Source organism: Arabidopsis thaliana, assembly GCF_000001735.4.
Source record: "Arabidopsis thaliana chromosome 1 sequence".
Classification (NCBI taxonomy): domain Eukaryota; kingdom Viridiplantae; phylum Streptophyta; class Magnoliopsida; order Brassicales; family Brassicaceae; genus Arabidopsis; species Arabidopsis thaliana.
The window spans coordinates 6,736,691-6,754,640 of record NC_003070.9 but is presented as its reverse complement, the minus strand read 5'-3'; the positions used below and the strand labels follow the sequence as shown (position 1 = coordinate 6,754,640).

At 38.9% G+C, this 17,950-nt stretch overlaps 5 protein-coding genes and 1 non-coding gene across 8 annotated transcripts; 1 reads left to right on the top strand and 5 right to left on the bottom strand.

The window, feature by feature from the left end:
* The first annotated feature begins 567 nt into the window (after positions 1-567).
* AT1G19490 (Basic-leucine zipper (bZIP) transcription factor family protein) lies at positions 568-3,097 on the top strand. Its single transcript, NM_101806.3, has 6 exons — positions 568-963; positions 1,191-1,370; positions 1,461-1,538; positions 1,645-1,710; positions 1,794-1,859; positions 1,945-3,097. Exons 1-6 carry the CDS (start codon positions 682-684, stop codon positions 2,686-2,688), a joined length of 1,416 nt encoding a protein of 471 aa, NP_173381.1. The 5' UTR covers positions 568-681; the 3' UTR covers positions 2,689-3,097.
* AT1G19485 (Transducin/WD40 repeat-like superfamily protein) lies at positions 3,032-7,863 on the bottom strand. Of its 2 annotated transcripts, none has more exons than NM_001198108.2 (16): positions 7,776-7,863; positions 7,320-7,507; positions 7,034-7,160; positions 6,876-6,919; positions 6,478-6,571; positions 5,639-6,393; positions 5,349-5,480; positions 5,111-5,183; positions 4,928-4,967; positions 4,743-4,815; positions 4,592-4,657; positions 4,372-4,449; positions 4,106-4,278; positions 3,972-4,018; positions 3,651-3,882; positions 3,032-3,556 (listed from the first exon to the last, which is right to left on the bottom strand). In NM_001198108.2, exons 2-16 carry the CDS (start codon positions 7,472-7,474, stop codon positions 3,198-3,200), a joined length of 2,448 nt encoding a protein of 815 aa, NP_001185037.1. In that variant the 5' UTR covers positions 7,475-7,507; positions 7,776-7,863; the 3' UTR covers positions 3,032-3,197. The 2 variants fall into 2 exon arrangements, with proteins under 2 accessions (NP_001185037.1, NP_564086.1); NM_101805.2 differs by having other exon boundaries at positions 3,134-3,556; positions 7,320-7,494; positions 7,776-7,829.
* Positions 7,864-8,005: 142 nt separating this feature from the next.
* Positions 8,006-10,288, bottom strand: AT1G19480 (DNA glycosylase superfamily protein). Of its 2 annotated transcripts, NM_101804.4 has the most exons (2): positions 8,992-10,288; positions 8,006-8,515 (listed from the first exon to the last, which is right to left on the bottom strand). In NM_101804.4, exons 1-2 carry the CDS (start codon positions 10,119-10,121, stop codon positions 8,497-8,499), a joined length of 1,149 nt encoding a protein of 382 aa, NP_564085.1. In that variant the 5' UTR covers positions 10,122-10,288; the 3' UTR covers positions 8,006-8,496. The 2 variants fall into 2 exon arrangements, with proteins under 2 accessions (NP_564085.1, NP_001077563.1); NM_001084094.2 differs by having other exon boundaries at positions 8,261-10,236.
* A 1,818-nt stretch (positions 10,289-12,106) lies between these two features.
* On the bottom strand, positions 12,107-13,345 carry AT1G19470 (Galactose oxidase/kelch repeat superfamily protein; the record flags this gene model as incomplete). The annotated part of the gene is made up of 1 exon (NM_101803.1): positions 12,107-13,345. The coding sequence occupies one exon, from the start codon at positions 13,343-13,345 to the stop codon at positions 12,107-12,109; it is 1,239 nt and encodes a 412-aa protein (NP_173379.1).
* A 704-nt stretch (positions 13,346-14,049) lies between these two features.
* On the bottom strand, positions 14,050-14,141 carry MIR864. Its single transcript, NR_139765.1, has one exon. It is a non-coding gene; the product is annotated as a microRNA ath-MIR864 precursor (primary transcript).
* Positions 14,142-14,906: 765 nt separating this feature from the next.
* AT1G19460 (Galactose oxidase/kelch repeat superfamily protein) lies at positions 14,907-16,157 on the bottom strand (the record flags this gene model as incomplete). The annotated part of the gene is made up of 1 exon (NM_101802.1): positions 14,907-16,157. The coding sequence occupies one exon, from the start codon at positions 16,155-16,157 to the stop codon at positions 14,907-14,909; it is 1,251 nt and encodes a 416-aa protein (NP_173378.1).
* Positions 16,158-17,950: the final 1,793 nt, after the last annotated feature.

Sequence of the window (17,950 nt, the reverse complement as noted above, 5' to 3'; positions counted from 1 at the left end):
GACTAGGCGGCCATAAACTGTGACAATTATCTATCATGCATGAGCTCTCCAACTAATAAAACCGTAAATCACTATCACAACTATGATTGCGACGGGCCAGTTGTTATTAACCGGCCAATTACCTGGCCCATTTATATGTCCAACAAAGAGGTCTAGAACCAAAATGATTGTGTGTTGGTGGATGCACCCAAAAACCTCAGCCGTAATTATTCACCACTGAATCTCATGGCTCAGACGTCGCCACGTAAATATCCAATAAAACCACCACACGTGTCGCAATCTGAGCAACTCTCAAAACCGACCTTGCAAATCTTAAACTCTGCGCCTCTTCCCAGTTCTGAGGTCGCGGCGGTCCCAATTCTCGGCTTCGCACGCACGAATCAACTCCGCACGTGCCGAGTATGCTGACTTGGTAACAAAAAGCGAGACGTGGCGGTCACAGATACATGGGCTATACTTAAGCAACCAATTGTAGACGATGAGCTGGCATTACACGTGTCGCTCTCTCACCCTCTGTGGGCTCCTCTTTGGCAATTTTTTTCCCACTCTCTCTCTTTCTCGAGAGAAGTTACAGTTTTTCTCTCTCTCTCTCTATAACCTTTTTTTTTTTCTCTTCTGGTTACGTTTTTTTTTTCTTTGTTGGGAAAATCTTTTGGGTTTTGAATTTTTTTTGGTTTGTCGATGGAGTTGGAGCCTATATCATCGAGTTGTTGCTCGTCGTCTTCTTCTTCTTCTGGGGAGGAGAATACTGCGGCGGCGAACATGACGGAGATGGAGGCGGCAGAAGCATTGGCGGATTTAGCGCAGCTTGCGATAATGCGAGAGCAGGTTTTCGAATCTGCAGCGAGTTGGGGAAGTAAAGGGAAACGGGTGAGGAAGCGAGTCAAGACTGAGTCTCCTCCTTCTGACTCGCTTTTGAAACCACCTGACTCTGATACGTTACCTACTCCGGATCTAGCTGAGGTTCTGTCTCTTCGCTTTCCCTATTTTTTTTATTAGTCTGTTTTTTCAAAGAACCTCACTTTCATTGATTCTGTTTTTAGAATTGTGAAACTTTTATGTTTTAGATCCAAATAATCGATTTTGAATAGATAGAAATAGTGATTGCACTGATTAGGTGAATAACATGTTACAATTAGTAAGCTACTGGTAAAACAATCTGATGATAATAAAAGATGTTTCTAAAACAGGAACGATTAGTGAAAGAAGAAGAGGAAGAAGAAGAAGTTGAACCAATAACTAAAGAACTAACTAAAGCTCCGGTTAAATCTGAAATCAATGGTGAAACACCTAAACCAATTCTTGCTTCGACTCTAATAAGGTGTAGTAGATCAAATGGTTGTGGCCGATCAAGACAGAATTTAAGTGAGGTATATGATTATTACAAGGCCAAAAGTTTTGTCTACCATATTTCTTTTTTTGTGACACTTGAACTTACTTTTGCTAATACTAATCTCTAGGCTGAAAGAGAAGAACGTAGAATCAGAAGGATATTAGCTAATAGAGAATCTGCGAGGCAGACAATTCGGCGAAGACAGGTATTGTTTACTGATGCCTTGTTTCTATCAACAAGGTCCATATTGGGAAAATTAGCTGAATAGTAGACTAGTGTTGTTAAGTATTAATTATACCGTATATATCCAGGCAATGTGTGAGGAGTTGAGTAAAAAAGCAGCTGATCTGACATATGAGAATGAGAATTTGAGGAGGGTGAGTAAACTATTCGATTTACGTTTCCATCGAGTGAACCTTAGAGACCGTTGTTATAGCTAATGACATTTCTGCTGTGGTAGGAAAAGGATTGGGCTTTGAAAGAGTTTCAGTCTTTGGAGACGATTAACAAGCATTTAAAGGAACAGGTTACACAATCTATCAAAGACCATATCAGTATCAGGAGCACTATTGCTCACACTGCTATATCTGATTTACCGTCTGTTTTAATAGGTATTGAAGTCAGTAAAACCCGATACAAAAGAGCCTGAAGAATCACCCAAGCCATCACAAGTTGAGATGTCTACATCATCTACTCCGTTTTACTTCTACAACCAGAATCCATATCAGCTTTTCTGCTGGCCTCATGTTACTCAATCATCAAATCCAATGATATCGCCACTTGAATTCCCTACTTCGGGAGGAGCTTCTGCTAAAACTATTACCACGCAGGAGCATGAAAATGCTGCAGATGATAATGGGCAAAAAACTCACTTTTACGTTGTACCTTGCCCTTGGTTTCTCCCTCCTCCTGATCACAGCAATGGTGTTCCTTTCGGGCTTCAAGATACACAAAGAGGTACTTTTTCAAACGGGCACCATATCGATGATTCTTCTGCAAGACCGATGGATGTCACAGAAACTCCGCGGTCCCATCTACCAACTAGAATCAAAGAAGAGGACTCTGGTTCACCCGAAACCAGACCTTTATATGATCTCAACGAATCTGCTACTGAAGTCCTCTCAGAAGGAGGAGATGGATTTCCTGTAACGCAGCAAGCTTATAGTTTAAAGCATGAAGATGTTTCTGAGACAACTAATGGAGTTACACTGATGCCGCCTGGTCATCATGTTTTGATTTCTCTACCGGAGAAAAAGCATGGATCGTTGGCTGCAGCGGAAGCTAGAAAGAGACGGAAAGAACTCACAAGGCTCAAGAACCTCCATGGCCGTCAATGTCGGATGCAGGTCGGATAACTCATATATTCTTCATCTTACCAGTTAAAACACTGAAGGTACTTCATGATCCCTTTCTTTTTGTCCGGGGCATTTTCGCATTGTTTCGGCTTTCTTACATAAACACCAAAACAAAGAGTCATACTCATCCACCAAACAAAAGTTGGATTATTGTTATACTTATCCAAGATTAGTATTCGGGAGTTTCTGGTTTTGTTTTTACAAGGTAATAGCAAATGTTGTACCATTGTAAGATTTAGGGTTATTTGGCACAAAGTTAAAAGTGCCATTTTGTAAGATCATCCGGAATCTGTTTGCTTCTCGCTTGAAGTTCCGTTCCGGTCTTGATCAGTTCTATAACATATTTTCAGGGTTTGTTCCCTTTTTTGACCGCAGAATCAAAAAGTTCTTCAATTGAATCAGTTTCTTGCAAATAATCTTCTTTTAATACAAAATCCTACGTTAATTTTCTTTTTGGAATAAACACTTGAAGATGTTATATAAGTGTATTGTTACAAGGGACTTAATTGTTATCTCCGAGGTTTCCAATCTGAGGTTGGAGCAATCTCTTGACACCGAACAATCCCGGCGGCTCCACCATAACATAACCATCTCTCACTTCCTTTATTCATGTTCCACCGCACACGATGCATCGCCACCATTTTAGGCGGGAACCCTTCTGCTTTCATTCCATTGCTATTGTTGCTAGCTGCTTTTCTTCTTCCTTCTTCTTCTCCGCCATCTTCTTTGACACAGACCAGTGCTCTGCTGTTCTCGTCCTCCTCTGCTCTTGCGTTGTTCTTTCCTTTTTTAGCCTTTGATTTTGCTGCTTTGTTATTTGTTCCTTCGGATTCAGACTCTAAACCTGGATCCTCAACGTGTGCAAAAGCTGAAAAGATCAAGTAAACCAGTTCAAGGTAAGGACTAAGTGATTCCGGAGATTGATCTATTAGACAGTCTAATTTAGACTGGTTTCAACTGACCTAGAGGCTGAACATCTGAAACGTTAGATGCATATCGGCTAGGAGATTCGTTCAAGAGACTTCGAAGGCATCTCTGTTTTTCACCGGTCTCACCAACTGGTTTCTTCAATACGATCGGGATGTCTGGAACTGGACTATGCACTATGAAGGTGGAATCTTTCATTGTCAACTGTCCACAGAGATAGTGTGGAGTCCGATTTCTCGTGTCTTTTTCCACTGCTTTGGTCGTAAGCTGTAAGGAATCCCAACAAGACAAAATGAAATCTCAAAGAAATTGACAAAGAACATAAGAGGTGAAGTAATTGTGCAGTTTATGCAAACCTCGAAATGGAAAATGGACCCATCTGCAGTGCAATACGCTGCTATGCCTGAGAAGTTATATTTTGACTTATTTATTATGATGAACCGATGATTACGAATTTGAACACAAAGACAAGCCCATAAAGAACATTTACCTGTTAGCCTTGATACTTGAATACTCCAGATGGGAAAAGTTGAACAGTTATAAACGCTTAACCCTTGCTGTTTTGTATTAGGATAAGGCCTTCCAGTAGCAGGAACATCATACGCAACCTTCACCAAGCTTAGGATTCTTAATGTTCCATCATCAAAGGACAATAGAACGCAGCTACAGATATTTGAAACCACATGTTTAAGCAGGACTTCAAACCATTGATCTAAAGACTGTATAATCAACTGAGGATAGAACAGTGATTGATACCTTGGATCTTGTAACCAATCAAGGCTGTAAATAAACCTTGGTACTGGGTGCAAATCCCACAGAGGACGGAACGGATCACTGCAGAAAAAACATAGGAAGTAAGCAAGAAGCTATGGAGAGCCAAATAAAAGAATAAACAGTGCAGTCTTGTTAATTAATTGCATGAGCATCAAAGTTTAAAGAAAATTATGTAATAGCTGATAAGGTTAATGAAGTGTACCGTAAGTCCCAAAACTTCAGACCAGCATGTCCAGCAGTTGCTACTATGTTTGCACTTTCCTGATCACTGGAAAACTTTCAGAAATTACTTTTGATTAATAAGCGAATCCTCTTCACAGTTTGATTTTATGGGTGTGATTTTACGTCACTACCTTTCACCAGGAGCCCATGCAACTGCCCTAATAGGAGCTGTATCTGCGCTGAAGAAAAGTAAAGGTCTTGTATCTGCACAAAAAAACGTGAAAGGTAAATATGAAATCAACAGATGAAATCACTTTCTCTGGCCACCGTGTGAAAAGAAACTATCTGGCATCAGGACAAACATATCAGGTCTTACCTTCTGAAGATTTGGTTGTAGAAAACTTCCAGAGAGCAACCTGATGCAAGATAACAAAAATAAAGGGGTCAACGCAATTAAGCACTGCAATTCTTGTTCCTGAATACATTTACACATATGCAAGAAAACAGAGACAAAAATATGATAGAGTCAGTGAAGAAAGTGAAATAATTTACTAATTACCGTGCCATCGTGGCAACCAGCCAGTAAGAAATCAGGGTTCCCTAAAGTCGACCATTCAACTGTCAAAGGAATACTGTATAAAAATAGAGGAGCACCATATCAAGAGAAAGCCAATAGATAAAGCATAAGGAAACTGAAAATCAATTATATATTCAACTCTTAAAAACATAGAAGGACTGCTTTGTTTTTCATTCCACCAAACAAGCAAAAACTGGAAATATTGAAGAAATTTACTGACCTCTTTGTGTCGCCACACTTCAAGTTTGAACATTTGAAAACGGGAGCCAGTTTCACAAAACGGGGATCAGTCGCAGCTTTCTTTGATGATAAATATAGAGCTGATGTTGCCTTAGGCATTGGAACATCCCACCTGCATAAGGTCGTTCATTTTGCAGAGTATATGCAGTCTAGAAAGGTGCTACATCATTGCAGATGGCATACGGTGATAGAAATCAAAGCAGAAGGGAAAAATCGTGCAGGGCACAGAATGCATTAGGATAAAAAGAAGAGAAGAAGTAACTAGCTTACACTTCCAGAGATCCATTCCCCAGCAAGACAGCTAAATATCCCATACTATGCTTATTAAGAGAATCACCCGCATATGAGGGACGCCATTTCATATCCCAGACAACTTTTCCATTGTGGGCCAGGCATAAGACAACCCTTGGAAGAGCTACTATGTCTTCAGAAATACCAGAGGACGGTTTGCTCGGTACATTTCCAACAGCTTCACTATATTCTAATATCATGGGTGTGCAACTTTCTTCAGTACTTTTGGTTTTTTGTCTCTTTCTCCGTACTGGAAGCTTGATATTTGCATTGTCCGAAGACAACACTTGTCCTGAACCTTCATTGTTGACCTTAGTTTCTGTTACTGGAGTTTCTCGTAGTATCCGAAGAGGAGTTGCGGGAACAACTGAATTTTCTGGATACCGAACAGACAGAGCTTCAACGTACAGAACGTCATCATCAAGCTCAACAGGTAACTCGGCAGTACTCTTCTTTCTAGGTCTACCTCTTGGTTTCTTAGGCTCTGTTGTCTCTACTGGATGCTTTCTGGGCCTGCCTCTCGGCTTCTTAGGTTCTGTTGTTTCAGTAGTTTCACCAGATGGTTGTTTTCGAGACTTTCCTGTCAATTTTTTACCCTTATCTGAAACTTGGCCGCTATCTTTCTTGCAAGTGGCATTTATAATGCACCATATCTGAATGATGCCTCGACCTATAAGAGGAATACCAATCTTGTGACTGTATGAGTCAGGCGGATGAGTAGCCACAGCTAGAAACTGCAACAGTAAAGTTCACAACAATGAAAACCTAAGATTCCCATTTCTACGGAGTAATGAAACAAAAAAATATGACCTAATCACCTCACATTTAGCTTGAGCATCTGGATTCCCATGAACTCTGGGACACCACTCCATTGCCCAAACAGAGCCTCCAACATGCATCACAAAGTCCTTGCTGCAGAGGTGAATAATAATCCATCAGATAAACGATCATGACTAGCACAACTCTTTTTGATAATTAAAGAGGGACAAGAGCAGACACATATACACAAACATGGAATGTCAATGTCCTGTCTAACCAATTAGCAACCTAGTCCTGGTTCGGATTGAACATTAAATTAGCACTTTAGCAGTGAATTAACATTCATCTAACTGGGGAAACCTATGTTCATCTCCCATGGTCAAGATTACTTTTGCTAGCCAGCAGAACCCGTTGAACAGCTTAAATGATCACAGCTCATATATATTTTAACTATTACCTGATTTCACCAGATGATGATGACTCATCGTCATGTATCTTAACCTGCACCAATAAGAGTAGAGATTAAAAAATGCATTGTCGTTGAAGCAATTTAAGAAGTAAATGGAGAGTTAAGAACCAAAGTAGAAATAATTTTTTAGCGTAATTACACAAAACCTTGGGAGCTCGTGCGGAAGAAAATTGAGGCAAAGTTTGACTGTTTATATCCTTTGGTTGATGGTTTTTCTCAGCCTCGTTGTAGAATGCAAAACTCTTTGGTTCGAAATTATAATGCCTCCATTCCCTATACAAAAATTCAGTAGGCAAGAATTAGATTTGTGAGTGTTAAATCGTCTAGTAGAATACTCTTACCGCCACATTGAGAAACACTTTCTATAACCACTTCAACATAAGTTACAATAGAAAGAAGCTTATATGAATACATAATTAATTCTTTACGCACCTCAAGAATGTAACTGATGATGACAATATGTTGATATCATTCTCATCAATATCAGCATTAGCTTCACCACATAAATCAGTGATAGATTCCACTGCCTTTAGATGACTCTCAGCAGAATAATCAAACAGTGATATATTACATTCTTCTCCATCCATTGATCTGTCCACACTTGTTCCTGGGAATTAGTACTGAAGCAACAATCAGTCAGTGTTTGATGATTGTCTAAAGCGAGAATTCAATTGTTTCATTCAACATTCAAGATATATCCACACTCTTTCTCGAAAAACCAGAAACAAGTAGCAAACGTTTGCCGAGCTAGGGTTTACGAGCTTAGCAACAGTAAAGTTGCATAACGAAGAATCTCGAATCAGGAATTTTGAAAATTTGAGGGAGGAAAAAAGTCAAAACAGAGAAAAAGAGATCTAGCAAAGAAGAGAACCGAGGAACAGAATTTACCGGCGACAGGAACGACGGTTGCGGCGAAGGCGGGTACAAACTCTTTGATATATTTTTCCTCCCGTCCACAGATCGATTCGTGCCTATTGAATTTAGTATTTACCTTTTCATTTTTTTATATAAATAATGTGTGATTGGGCTGTTATTGGGCCTACATACATACTTGTCCAGAAAAGTGCTCTCGTGACGACATTGGCATCAAATCTAGAAATGAGATTAACACAGGCCCACAAGGATGAGGCAAACATTCGAATGAGCAAAATCAACTTCAACAGTTTTCCCGTACCTAATTTTGAAACAGAGTATATATTTAATGGCTTCGGATGAAACAGAGTAAATTTAACGGCAGTGACTCGCTGTCGCCAGTCTTTATAGTAGTATTTTCATTGTTAGTTAGACTGAGCAACGATGCGATACAGAAGTGTGGATCTGTTTTAGAGATGATGAGGAAGCTCTGTCAAGAGAGTTAGGTCTCCGACAAAAATAAAGAAGACACTACTTTGTCATTAGCTACTCACTCTTAACATTACAGACTCTTTCACTCAACTAAGAAGATCATATTCACTGTTACTTCAGCTTGTGTCTCAAGGAACCCAGACTAGCACATCCTTTTATTATTCTTTCTCCCACAGTTTTTTTTTTACTAGGCACAAACCCCAAGTCCAGAACAAAATAACTCATGTAAGCCATCAGACCATCCAGGACCAACGTGGAAGAACAGCTACGATTGTCCCCAAGCCCTGTTAAAGAGTCATAGATCGATAATCAGAAGAATTAGCGTAGAAAGAATCATGGAGAGAAATCAAGACCATAGCTGGAAAAACTCTCCTACGACACTATGTAGACACCCTGAAGGTGTCAGTCAATCGAGGTGATGAAAAATATAGCCTCACTCACTACTCACTAGATGGTTTCAAGCAACTACTTTTTGTCAAACATGAAATGTAAGCTCATTATTAGTCTCCTATATACATGAATGTCACCAACTAAACATTACACCTAATCTTGGAGGCCTAAAATACTTTATCAACCATAAGCGCATTCCACAAATAGTTGGCCAAAGCTCAGATATTTAATCTTAGTGATCCAAACCAAACATATTAGTTTGTATTTGCAGCAAGTAACAGTTTTCAATAATCTATCTACTTAAGCTAAGCACACTCCAAGTACAGAGAAAAACTTTCAAAAGTTTCCAAAAGAAACAAACTTTACTTACCCGATACTGAACACACCATTAAGAGGGTCCATAAGCTGTTGCTGCTGATGTTCTTGTTGAATATCTTCCAATGGAGGTAATGACACTCCGGCTGCAACAGCAGCACTCGTTGATGTGCTCTTAGCTTCAATGAGCCGCCACATGTACCACGAACCCACTGATCTGTACGGTCTCCACTTAGCACAATGCTGCTCCATCTGCGATGGCCGAGGCAGGTCATCTAAGCCATACAGCAACTGCACTCCTTTCCTAACACCGAGATCATTAACCGGCAAAACATCTGGTCGATGAAGAGAATTTATCATGAACATATGAACAGACCATGACCCAATTCCATTAACCATTGTTAGCATCGTGAACAAAGACTTCTCATCCATGTTCAAAATCGCCGAATCCGACAAGATTCCGTTTTGATACTTTCTAGCTAAATCATGAAGATAACTCGCCTTACGTCCCGAGACACCAATTTGACGAAGCTGCTGAGGATTTAATGATAAGACCGTCTCAGGTACAACCAAATTTTCGCCGCCGCAGAGAGAAACAAATCGTGTGTAGATTGAATTCCCAGCTTTCATTGCAAGCTGTTGGTAGAGGATGTTTCGTATCAGAGCTAAGAACGGAGTCTTAAAAGACTCAAACGTCGGCGGTGGATGAACGTCGATTAACGCCGCGAGCAAAGGATCCGCGTTACGGAGATAGTGAATCGCTGTTTCGAGCTCACCTTCACATGTCAGAGGACGAGCTTGGATCCTCGGCACAGTTATAGCTCGTAAGTGCGACAATTTACCTTTACCGGGAGATTTTCCATCCGTCGCGAGCGGAGAGTTTACTTGAGATGAGGAGATATCCTCCGCCTTATAATCTTCACCGGAGACGTCTCCGTCGAGTGTGAGTTTCCGGATTTTCCGAGGGCGGAGAGGGATTTTGGACGGCGGAGACGATACATTGCCTAGTTCAGTGATCCGTCGAGCGTCGATTGTGGTAGATGAGACGATTGAGCCTGAAACTCCAGCTGAATCGAGACATTCATCGGTGGATTCCGGTGGGATTAGGTTATGAGTATCGGGTTTGGGTGATTGTGGATGACTTTGGCATTGAGTCGATGGTTGAGAAGGTGATTGTTCTCCCATGTGAAAATTCAAAAGTAGGGTTTTTAAATTCAATCTAGAAGAAACAGAGAATCGGAAATCTATTCGGAGGATAACTAACTACGGCCGAGAATTGATCTTACTTCTTTACTTCTTCTTCTCAGGAGAGAGGGAAGAAAAAGAATCTGCTCCGTCGCTTTATATCTTCTCTAACGCGCTCTGTACGAGAGTGGCTCTCACGCTCCGATGACCTTTATATGGGCTTTTACTTCCTTTTTAAAGCCCAAACTCGGCTACTTAGTATTTCTTAAAAGTGATAGCTTATAGGTTATAGGCAGTTGTGGTGGGTAAAAAAGCCCAGCCCGACTTGAACCCAAAAAAAACCCCTACCAAAAACCTATGGGTTTTTTATTTAGTGGGTAAAGCCCAAAAAAACCTGATTGTTCCGAGACTACTTGTGGGTATCCAACTTGGTTTCTGTCATTTTCTTAGAGTTTATGTTTAACTGCTAATATACTATTATATGTATATTGTATCTATATTTTGCTTATAAATATATTTTAAATTGTATTTATTTTCTGAATTACATATATATTTGATGGGAAAAAAGTTGAATTCGTTTTTGATGGGAAAATGTTAAATTGCGTTTTTTGGCGGAAAAATGTTAAATTGCGTTTTTGGCAGGAAAAATGTCAAATCCTTTTCTTGGCCGGAAATGCTGAATGTCGTTTTTGGCGGGAAAATGTTAAATTGCGTTTTGGCGGAAAAATGTTGATTGTCGTTTTTGGCGGGAAAATGTTGAATGTCTTTTTTGGCGGGAAAATGTTGAATGTCGTTTTTGGCGGGAAAATGTTAAATCGCGGTTTTGGCGGAAAAATGTTGTTGAATATCATTTTTGGTGGGAAAATGTTAAATTGGGTTTTTGACCGGAAAATGTGAAATCATTTTTGGCAGGAAAATGTTGATTTCGTTTTTGGCGGGAAAATGTTGAATTGCGTTTTTGACGGGAAAATGTTGAATTGCGTTTTGGTGGAAAAATGTTGAATTGCGTTTTGGCGGAAAATGTTGAATTGCGTTTTGGCGGAAAAATGTTGAATGTCGTTTTGGCGGGAAAATGTTGAATGTCGTTTTGACGGAAAAATGCTGAATGTCGTTTTTGGCAGGAAAATGTTAAATTGCTTTTTGGCGGGAAAATGTTGATTGTCGTTTTTGGCGGGAAAATGTTGAATGTCTTTTTTGGCGGAAAAATGTTAAATTGCGTTTTGGCGGGAAAATGTTAAATTGCGTTTTGGCGGGAAAATGTTGATTGTCGTTTTTGGCGGGAAAATGTTGAATGTCTTTTTTGGCGGAAAAATGTGAAATCTTTTTTGACAAGAAAATGTTGATTCACTTGAAAAATGACTTTAAAAAAACCCGTGGGTACCCATAACCCAATGAGGTAAACCCATATGGGTTTTATTTATTTGGGTACTTAGCCCATTTTAAACATGTATTTTTTTTCTTAAAAAAGTAGATTTATGGGCTTAAAATTTTATGTGGGTTTTGGGTACCCAGTGGGTTTTAACCCATCGTTAACATCTCTAGCTTCAGGTTAACTTAAAAGTTTTAAAACTCGGTTTGTTTTGCTTTCAACTAAATTCTAAAAGATTTCATATTTGCTCATATAGTAGAAGCAGATTAGGTTTTGTTATAATCTGATTGTGTGATTATTGCTTACAGAAAAAGACTTGAGAGCATGTTAGTGAAATTGTATAAGTATAGCTGTAACTAAAGAGGCATTTCAACAAGTTTTGGTGAGAATATTGTAGAAATGCATCTAGCCCACTTTCTTAAGAAATCTACTCAAGGCTTATGTAAAAGACTATTATTATTGTGCACAAAGGTTAAGGTGAGTAATAAAGATCCTTCACCTGCAACAAGATCATGAAAAAGACAAGTAAGCCTTGATGCTAAAGAAAAGGCATGAACAGCAAAAAGGTCATACTCAATCACATAAACATACCTGCAAGAAACCATCTCATGTATCATCAAATGGTCAGAGTTTGACAAAGCCGAACCGACAGAAAGTTTATGTCTCCAAGCACACAGTCGAGTGATTCAACCTTCCCCCAAATCTCACCTCCTTCACGTTTTTCCAACTCGATCATTACGCACCAAATACCTTTTTCTCCAATGCAATCACCAGTAACATAGCTCTTGTTACTGCCCAAAATCACCAACTTTCCACCAAAATTCGCCATTTCAGACTTAGAAAAGAAATAACTAGGCAAACTCCACAAGGATTCACCTTTCACAGGTCTCCAAGTCTTGTCCTTTGGATGATACACGACTATTGGATGTCCAAGAGTACGCCGAGGATCAGTCGTATACAACATATCATCTACCACACAACAAGTCTTGTCCCACAAATCTTTTAATGGGGTTGCTCCGACGGATGCGTCCCATTCACCGTTTCTTTTTGGTTCGTAAACCAAACAAAATTTAGAACCCAACATGTATAACTTGTCTTCCATCACCGCATGTGCAGAAAACTGGGAACCCGCACTAGTTCTAGGGTACGGACCAGGCAAAGATTCCCAAATCTGTGTCTTTAGATCAAACACTTCAATCCATTCAGCATCCGGTTTTCTCATCCTGAAACCTCCGATTACGTAAATCTTTCCGTCGACAACTCCGGCGGCTGCTTTGTAACGACCTCTTTTCATACTCGGAAGCGAGCGACATTTGTGAGTTCTGCAATCGATGAGAGTCATCAACTGTAAACGTCTTATGTCTAGGAGTCCACCAATTACATACATCTCTTGACCGACTGTGACGACAGAACATCCCCACGGCACAGGTGGAAGTGAACCGACTTCCGTCAGACGTAAAGAAGAAACCTTGTTTCGATGGAGAATGTACCAGTTTGCGGGATTTGTGTCAGGGAATTTGATGGCGGCGTAAAGAAAGGTTTCGGAAAGACCGAGGCGCGAACGCGTTTCGTAGAGTCCTGACGAAGCGATGAGATTGAAAAAGTAACTTGAGACGGAAGATAGACTAGGGTAATCACATTTCCGGATGAGTGCGACGCAAGCTTCGGTGAGCTCGTTTGGAATTGGAAAAGATACCGAGCGATTATCTTCTTCTTCTTCCTCCTTGGGCTTCTTGTTTTGATTCTCGTTTCTTGTCGCGATTCTTCTACTTCTTCTCAAAACTTGTTCTTCTGGTTTCTTGTTTGGATCGCAGCCGTCATTAGAGTCGTCGGGAATTTCAGAGATATTGACCATCGTCGTGTGTAAAGTCAGCAGCGAGAAATAATGGAAACAGAGCCTGATTTGGTTTTTGAGAAAGGTATTTGGGTATTTATATACCCATAATTTCATTTGTATTTTCTTCCTTAAAACTCGTTTTAATACAATACTACAATTTAGCTGTTTTTTTCCTCACTAAACTGTATTTTCACATTGAACCAGAAAAATCAAAACAGAAATTCACTTTCAAATTTTCATATGATTTTTTCTATCATTTTTATTTTTAACATTTGTTACTCCACTTATTCTCCTAAGTGAAACTGCCTCTCAGTAGAAGCAAATTTGTTTTTGTTAAATCTGATTGTGATTACTTACCAACTGAACTTGAGACTACGTTAGTGAAACTGCACAACAATCCAAAACATAGCTATGACTAGATATGGATCTCAACAAGGGTTTGATTAGAATATCGTATAAAAAGGCAGCTAAAAGAAGCTACATAAGGGTTTATATTCACATTCTGCACAAAGGTTAAGTAAGAGTAGGGATTTCGATGGAGAATGTACCATTACCATCTCCTAAAGAATAAATCGTGAGCCTAATGCTCGCTGCTGACTTCAATATACAAGAGCTCAAATTAGGGTTGGATTCCTTTAGTTCTCGCTGCTGACTTCACACGGCGATGGCTTATATCTCTGAAATTTCGGACTACTCGAATGGCGGTGATGAACGCGAGCTTTGCTTCAAGGTATTATTGACTTTAAAAATCAAATTCAAAGAAACTGAGGTTTATAGTTTCAAGGTATTTTTTGAAGTCAATCATACCTGAAGCAAAACAAGTTCATAGCTCCTCTTAAACTGCGTTTTCGTTTCATCTCAAGGAGTCCCCATGACATGCATCGGTGGATTGCGGCGGAATTAGGTTACGGGTTTTAGGTTTGGGTGATTGTGGTGGACTTTGGGATTTAGTCTGCCCTAACTAGGCTTTATATCTTCTCTAACACGTCTTTTACGCGATGACCATTATATGGGCTTTTTAAAGCCCACATTCGGCTACTTGGTATTTCTTACCCTGTTCTCTTTGAATCTTCAAGTTAACTAAACTCGGTTAGTTTTGCTTCATCTGAATTCTAAATGATTTCATATTTGCACATATAGTAGAAACAGAATGAGTTTTTGTTACTACCTGATTGTGTGTGATTATTACTTACAGAAAAGAACAAATAGAGAGCACATAGCATATTAGTGAAAGTGTGAAACTGCACAAAATATCCAAAACATAGCTGTAACTAAAGATGCATTTCAACAAGTTTTGGTAAGGAATGTATTGTATAACTGCAGATAGCCCCACTCTTGTTACAGCTTAATAAATCTACTCAAGGCTATGATAATTATGTAAGAGTATTATTATTGTACACAAAGGTTAACAAGGACCGAGTTACTCTTGACTCTTGAGTAATAAAGATCCTTCATCTGCAACAAGATCATGAAAAAGGACAAGTATGTAAGCCTTGAGGCTAAAGAAGAGGCCTGAATATCAAAAAAGGTTCATACTCATTCACATAAACGTACCTGCAAGAAACCATCCCTTGTATCATCAAAGGGTCAGAGTTTGACAAAGCCAAACCGACAGAAAGTTTATGTCTCCAAGCACACAGTCGAGTGATTCAACCTTCCCCCAAATCTCACCTCCTTCACGTTTTTCCAACTCGATCATTACGCACCAAATACCTTTTTCTCCAATGCAATCACCAGTATCATAGCAGCTCCCATTACTGCCCAAAATCACCAACTTTCCACCAAAATTCGCCATTTCAGACCCATCAGAAACAAAATAACTAGGCAATGTCCTCAAAGATTCACCTTTCACAGGTCTCCACGTTTTGTCCTTTGGATTATAAACGACTATTGGATGTCCAAGAGTACACTGAGGATCAATCGTATACAACATATCATCTATCACACATTGCATAGTACATGGCACTTTCCACAGATTCCATATTGGATTTGCATTGACGGTTGCGTCCCATTCACCGTTTCTTTTTGGTTCGTAAATCAAGCAACGTGAGCCCAAAATGTATAACTTGTCTTCCATCACCGCATGTGCAAAAAACTGGGAATCCATACTAGTTTTAGGGTACGGACCAGGCAAAGATTCCCAAATCTGTTTCTTTAGATCAAACACTTCAATCCATTCAGCATCCGGTTTTCTCATCCTGAAACCTCCGATTACGTAAATCTTTCCGTCGAATACTCCGGCGGCTGCATGGTAACGACCCCTTTTCATTTTCGGAAGCGAGCGACATTTGTGAGTTCTGCAGTCGATGAGAGTCATCAACTGTAAACGTCTTACATCGAGGAGTCCACCGATTACATACATCTCTTGACCGATTGTGACGACAGAACATCCATAAGGCACAGGTGGAAGTGATTCGAGTTTGCTCAAACGTAAAGAAGAAACCTTGTTTCGATGGAGAATGTACCAGTTTGGGGGATTTGTGTCAGGGAATCGGATGGCGGCGTAAAGAAAGGTTTCGGAAAGACCGAGGCGCGAACGCGTTTCGTAGAGTTCTGACGAAGCGATGAGATTGAAAAAGTAACTTGAGACGGAAGATAGACTAGGGTAATCACATTTCCGGATGAGTGCGACGCAAGCTTCCGTGAGCTCGTTTGGAATTGGAAAAGATACCGAGCGATTATCTTTTTCTTCTTCCTCCTTGGGCTTCTTGTTTTGATTCTCGTTTCTTGTCGCGATTCTTCTACTTCTTCTCAAAACTTGTTCTTCTGGTTTCTTGTTTGGATCTCCGCCGTCATTAGAGTCGCCGGAAATTTCAGAGATATTAGCCATCGTCGTCTGTGAAGTCAGCAGCGAGAAATAATGAAAACAGAGCCTGATTTGGTTTCTGGAAAAACTCGTGTATTTATAGCCATAATGAAAACAGAGCCTGATATAGTGTTTTAACTTTACAATGTGGGCTTTCAAGCCGAAGAGTATGGATCCTTATTAAAGCCCAAATTTGGTTACTTAAATTAGCCTCTATAAGTCCACTAATTGTCTAATACACACTGCATTTTAAATTCGATTATTATTCTCAATAAAAATTATTAAATCAATTAGAACACTACTCCCAACAATAAAAGAGAAAATAAAAAATAATTGATCCAAAGTTTTTAATGTATAATCGTGTTAACGATCATAGATAGATTTATGCCAAGATAAATGTGACATGTACAATCGTGTTGCATGTACTCGTTAAATGGTGAAAATCGTGTTACTTATTGATATTAAAACCGATAAAAGTATCAGACCAACTAAGCAAAGTGGGGACAATGGAAGAGAATGCTTGTGTCGGGATCCGGAAACGGCTACACAGAGATGTAAGCACTAACACGTGAGAGATGAGAAAGAGACAAAAGACCCAGAACAGTGAAAATATACGAATCTGCATTGTTGGGTCAACAGAATATTATTATATGTTGAACGATGAATCAGAGCCTATGAATCATAACCCCAATAAGACGTGTTTGGTGTGATATCTACTGGCCTTTCTTGTCGTTGCCTCTATCGACCATAGATTTATCTCGATTTAGAAGTTCTTTAAAAAAATAAAACCTCGTGTATGTAACTTGTGTGATTTTGGGATCTCAATTATGCCGACGTTATTAACAACTAAGAAGATTAACAACTAACAGGTTACATACGTATCATATTTAAAAAATTACTTAAATGTTTCCCAATTCATTCATCTGTAAATAACACTCTGTTTTTCTTTTTTTTTAAAAATATATCTTCAATGAATTTTAGAAAAAAGAGAGAATGACTTTTGTGGAGATTTTTTTTTTTTTTTCCAATACATATATTTTATTCACCAATACAACATCAAATGTCATCTAAATTTATGTTTTAAAACATAATGTTATTGGTAAACATTGAAAATGTCATCTAAACTTATGTTTTAAAACATAACTAGATCATAACTCGTGCTATACAGCACGAACATTAATATTTTGTATAAATTAAATTGTATACTTTATTATGTTTGCTATGTTTGTCAAAATTATTTGTTATATTTGTCAAACTTTAGTAAAATATATTTAAATATAATTAAATTTATTAAAATTTAATAAATTTAAAAGTTTTTGTTGTTTGGAGACGCATTATCTACATACAAAATACCTGTTTCTATTTTTTGAGTATTTTTAGGGCCTGAAACTTTTTATCCAAACTGACCTAAACCCAAATGGACGCGATCCGAACCGAATATTTAGAATTATTCTATTAGGTAGTAAATCATATACCCATTAATCCCAAATCCGAACGGGTTATACCCGAACTCGAATGGGTTACTCATATGCCTAGCCCTATTCTCTGATTTAATTATCTAAAAAATCCCAATAAAACATATGTTTTGGTGACTACTTTTTATTCAAAAAAATTTACATCTTCTTCTGCCAAAATCATTTCATAAGACATCCCAAAACCCTTGGAATAATGATTCCATGAATGAAGAATCCTAATTTGAATATACCAAGAGGTTTTGAAAGGTTTTAAGTTTTTGATAGGTGTGTATGTGAGATGGTACATCCATCGTGATGGTAATCGGCTTATTTATAATTTTAACTTGCATTATACAGCAGGTA

Bases quoted from the DNA above. Each gene is read 5' to 3' on its own strand.
- AT1G19490 (NM_101806.3), top strand. From the start codon at position 682: ATGGAGTTGGAGCCTATATCATCGAGTTGTTGCTCGTCGTCTTCTTCT. The intron at 964-1,190 runs GTTCTGTCTCTT...TTTCTAAAACAG, and splicing joins CTACTCCGGATCTAGCTGAG to GAACGATTAGTGAAAGAAGA. The intron at 1,860-1,944 runs GTTACACAATCT...CTGTTTTAATAG, and splicing joins ACAAGCATTTAAAGGAACAG to GTATTGAAGTCAGTAAAACC.
- AT1G19485 (NM_001198108.2), bottom strand. From the start codon at position 7,474: ATGGATGGAGAAGAATGTAATATATCACTGTTTGATTATTCTGCTGAG. The intron at 6,394-6,477 runs GTGATTAGGTCA...TTACTGTTGCAG, and splicing joins ATGCTCAAGCTAAATGTGAG to TTTCTAGCTGTGGCTACTCA. The intron at 4,450-4,591 runs GTACACTTCATT...TTTTTTCTGCAG, and splicing joins CTGAAGTTTTGGGACTTACG to TGATCCGTTCCGTCCTCTGT.
- AT1G19480 (NM_101804.4), bottom strand. From the start codon at position 10,121: ATGGGAGAACAATCACCTTCTCAACCATCGACTCAATGCCAAAGTCAT.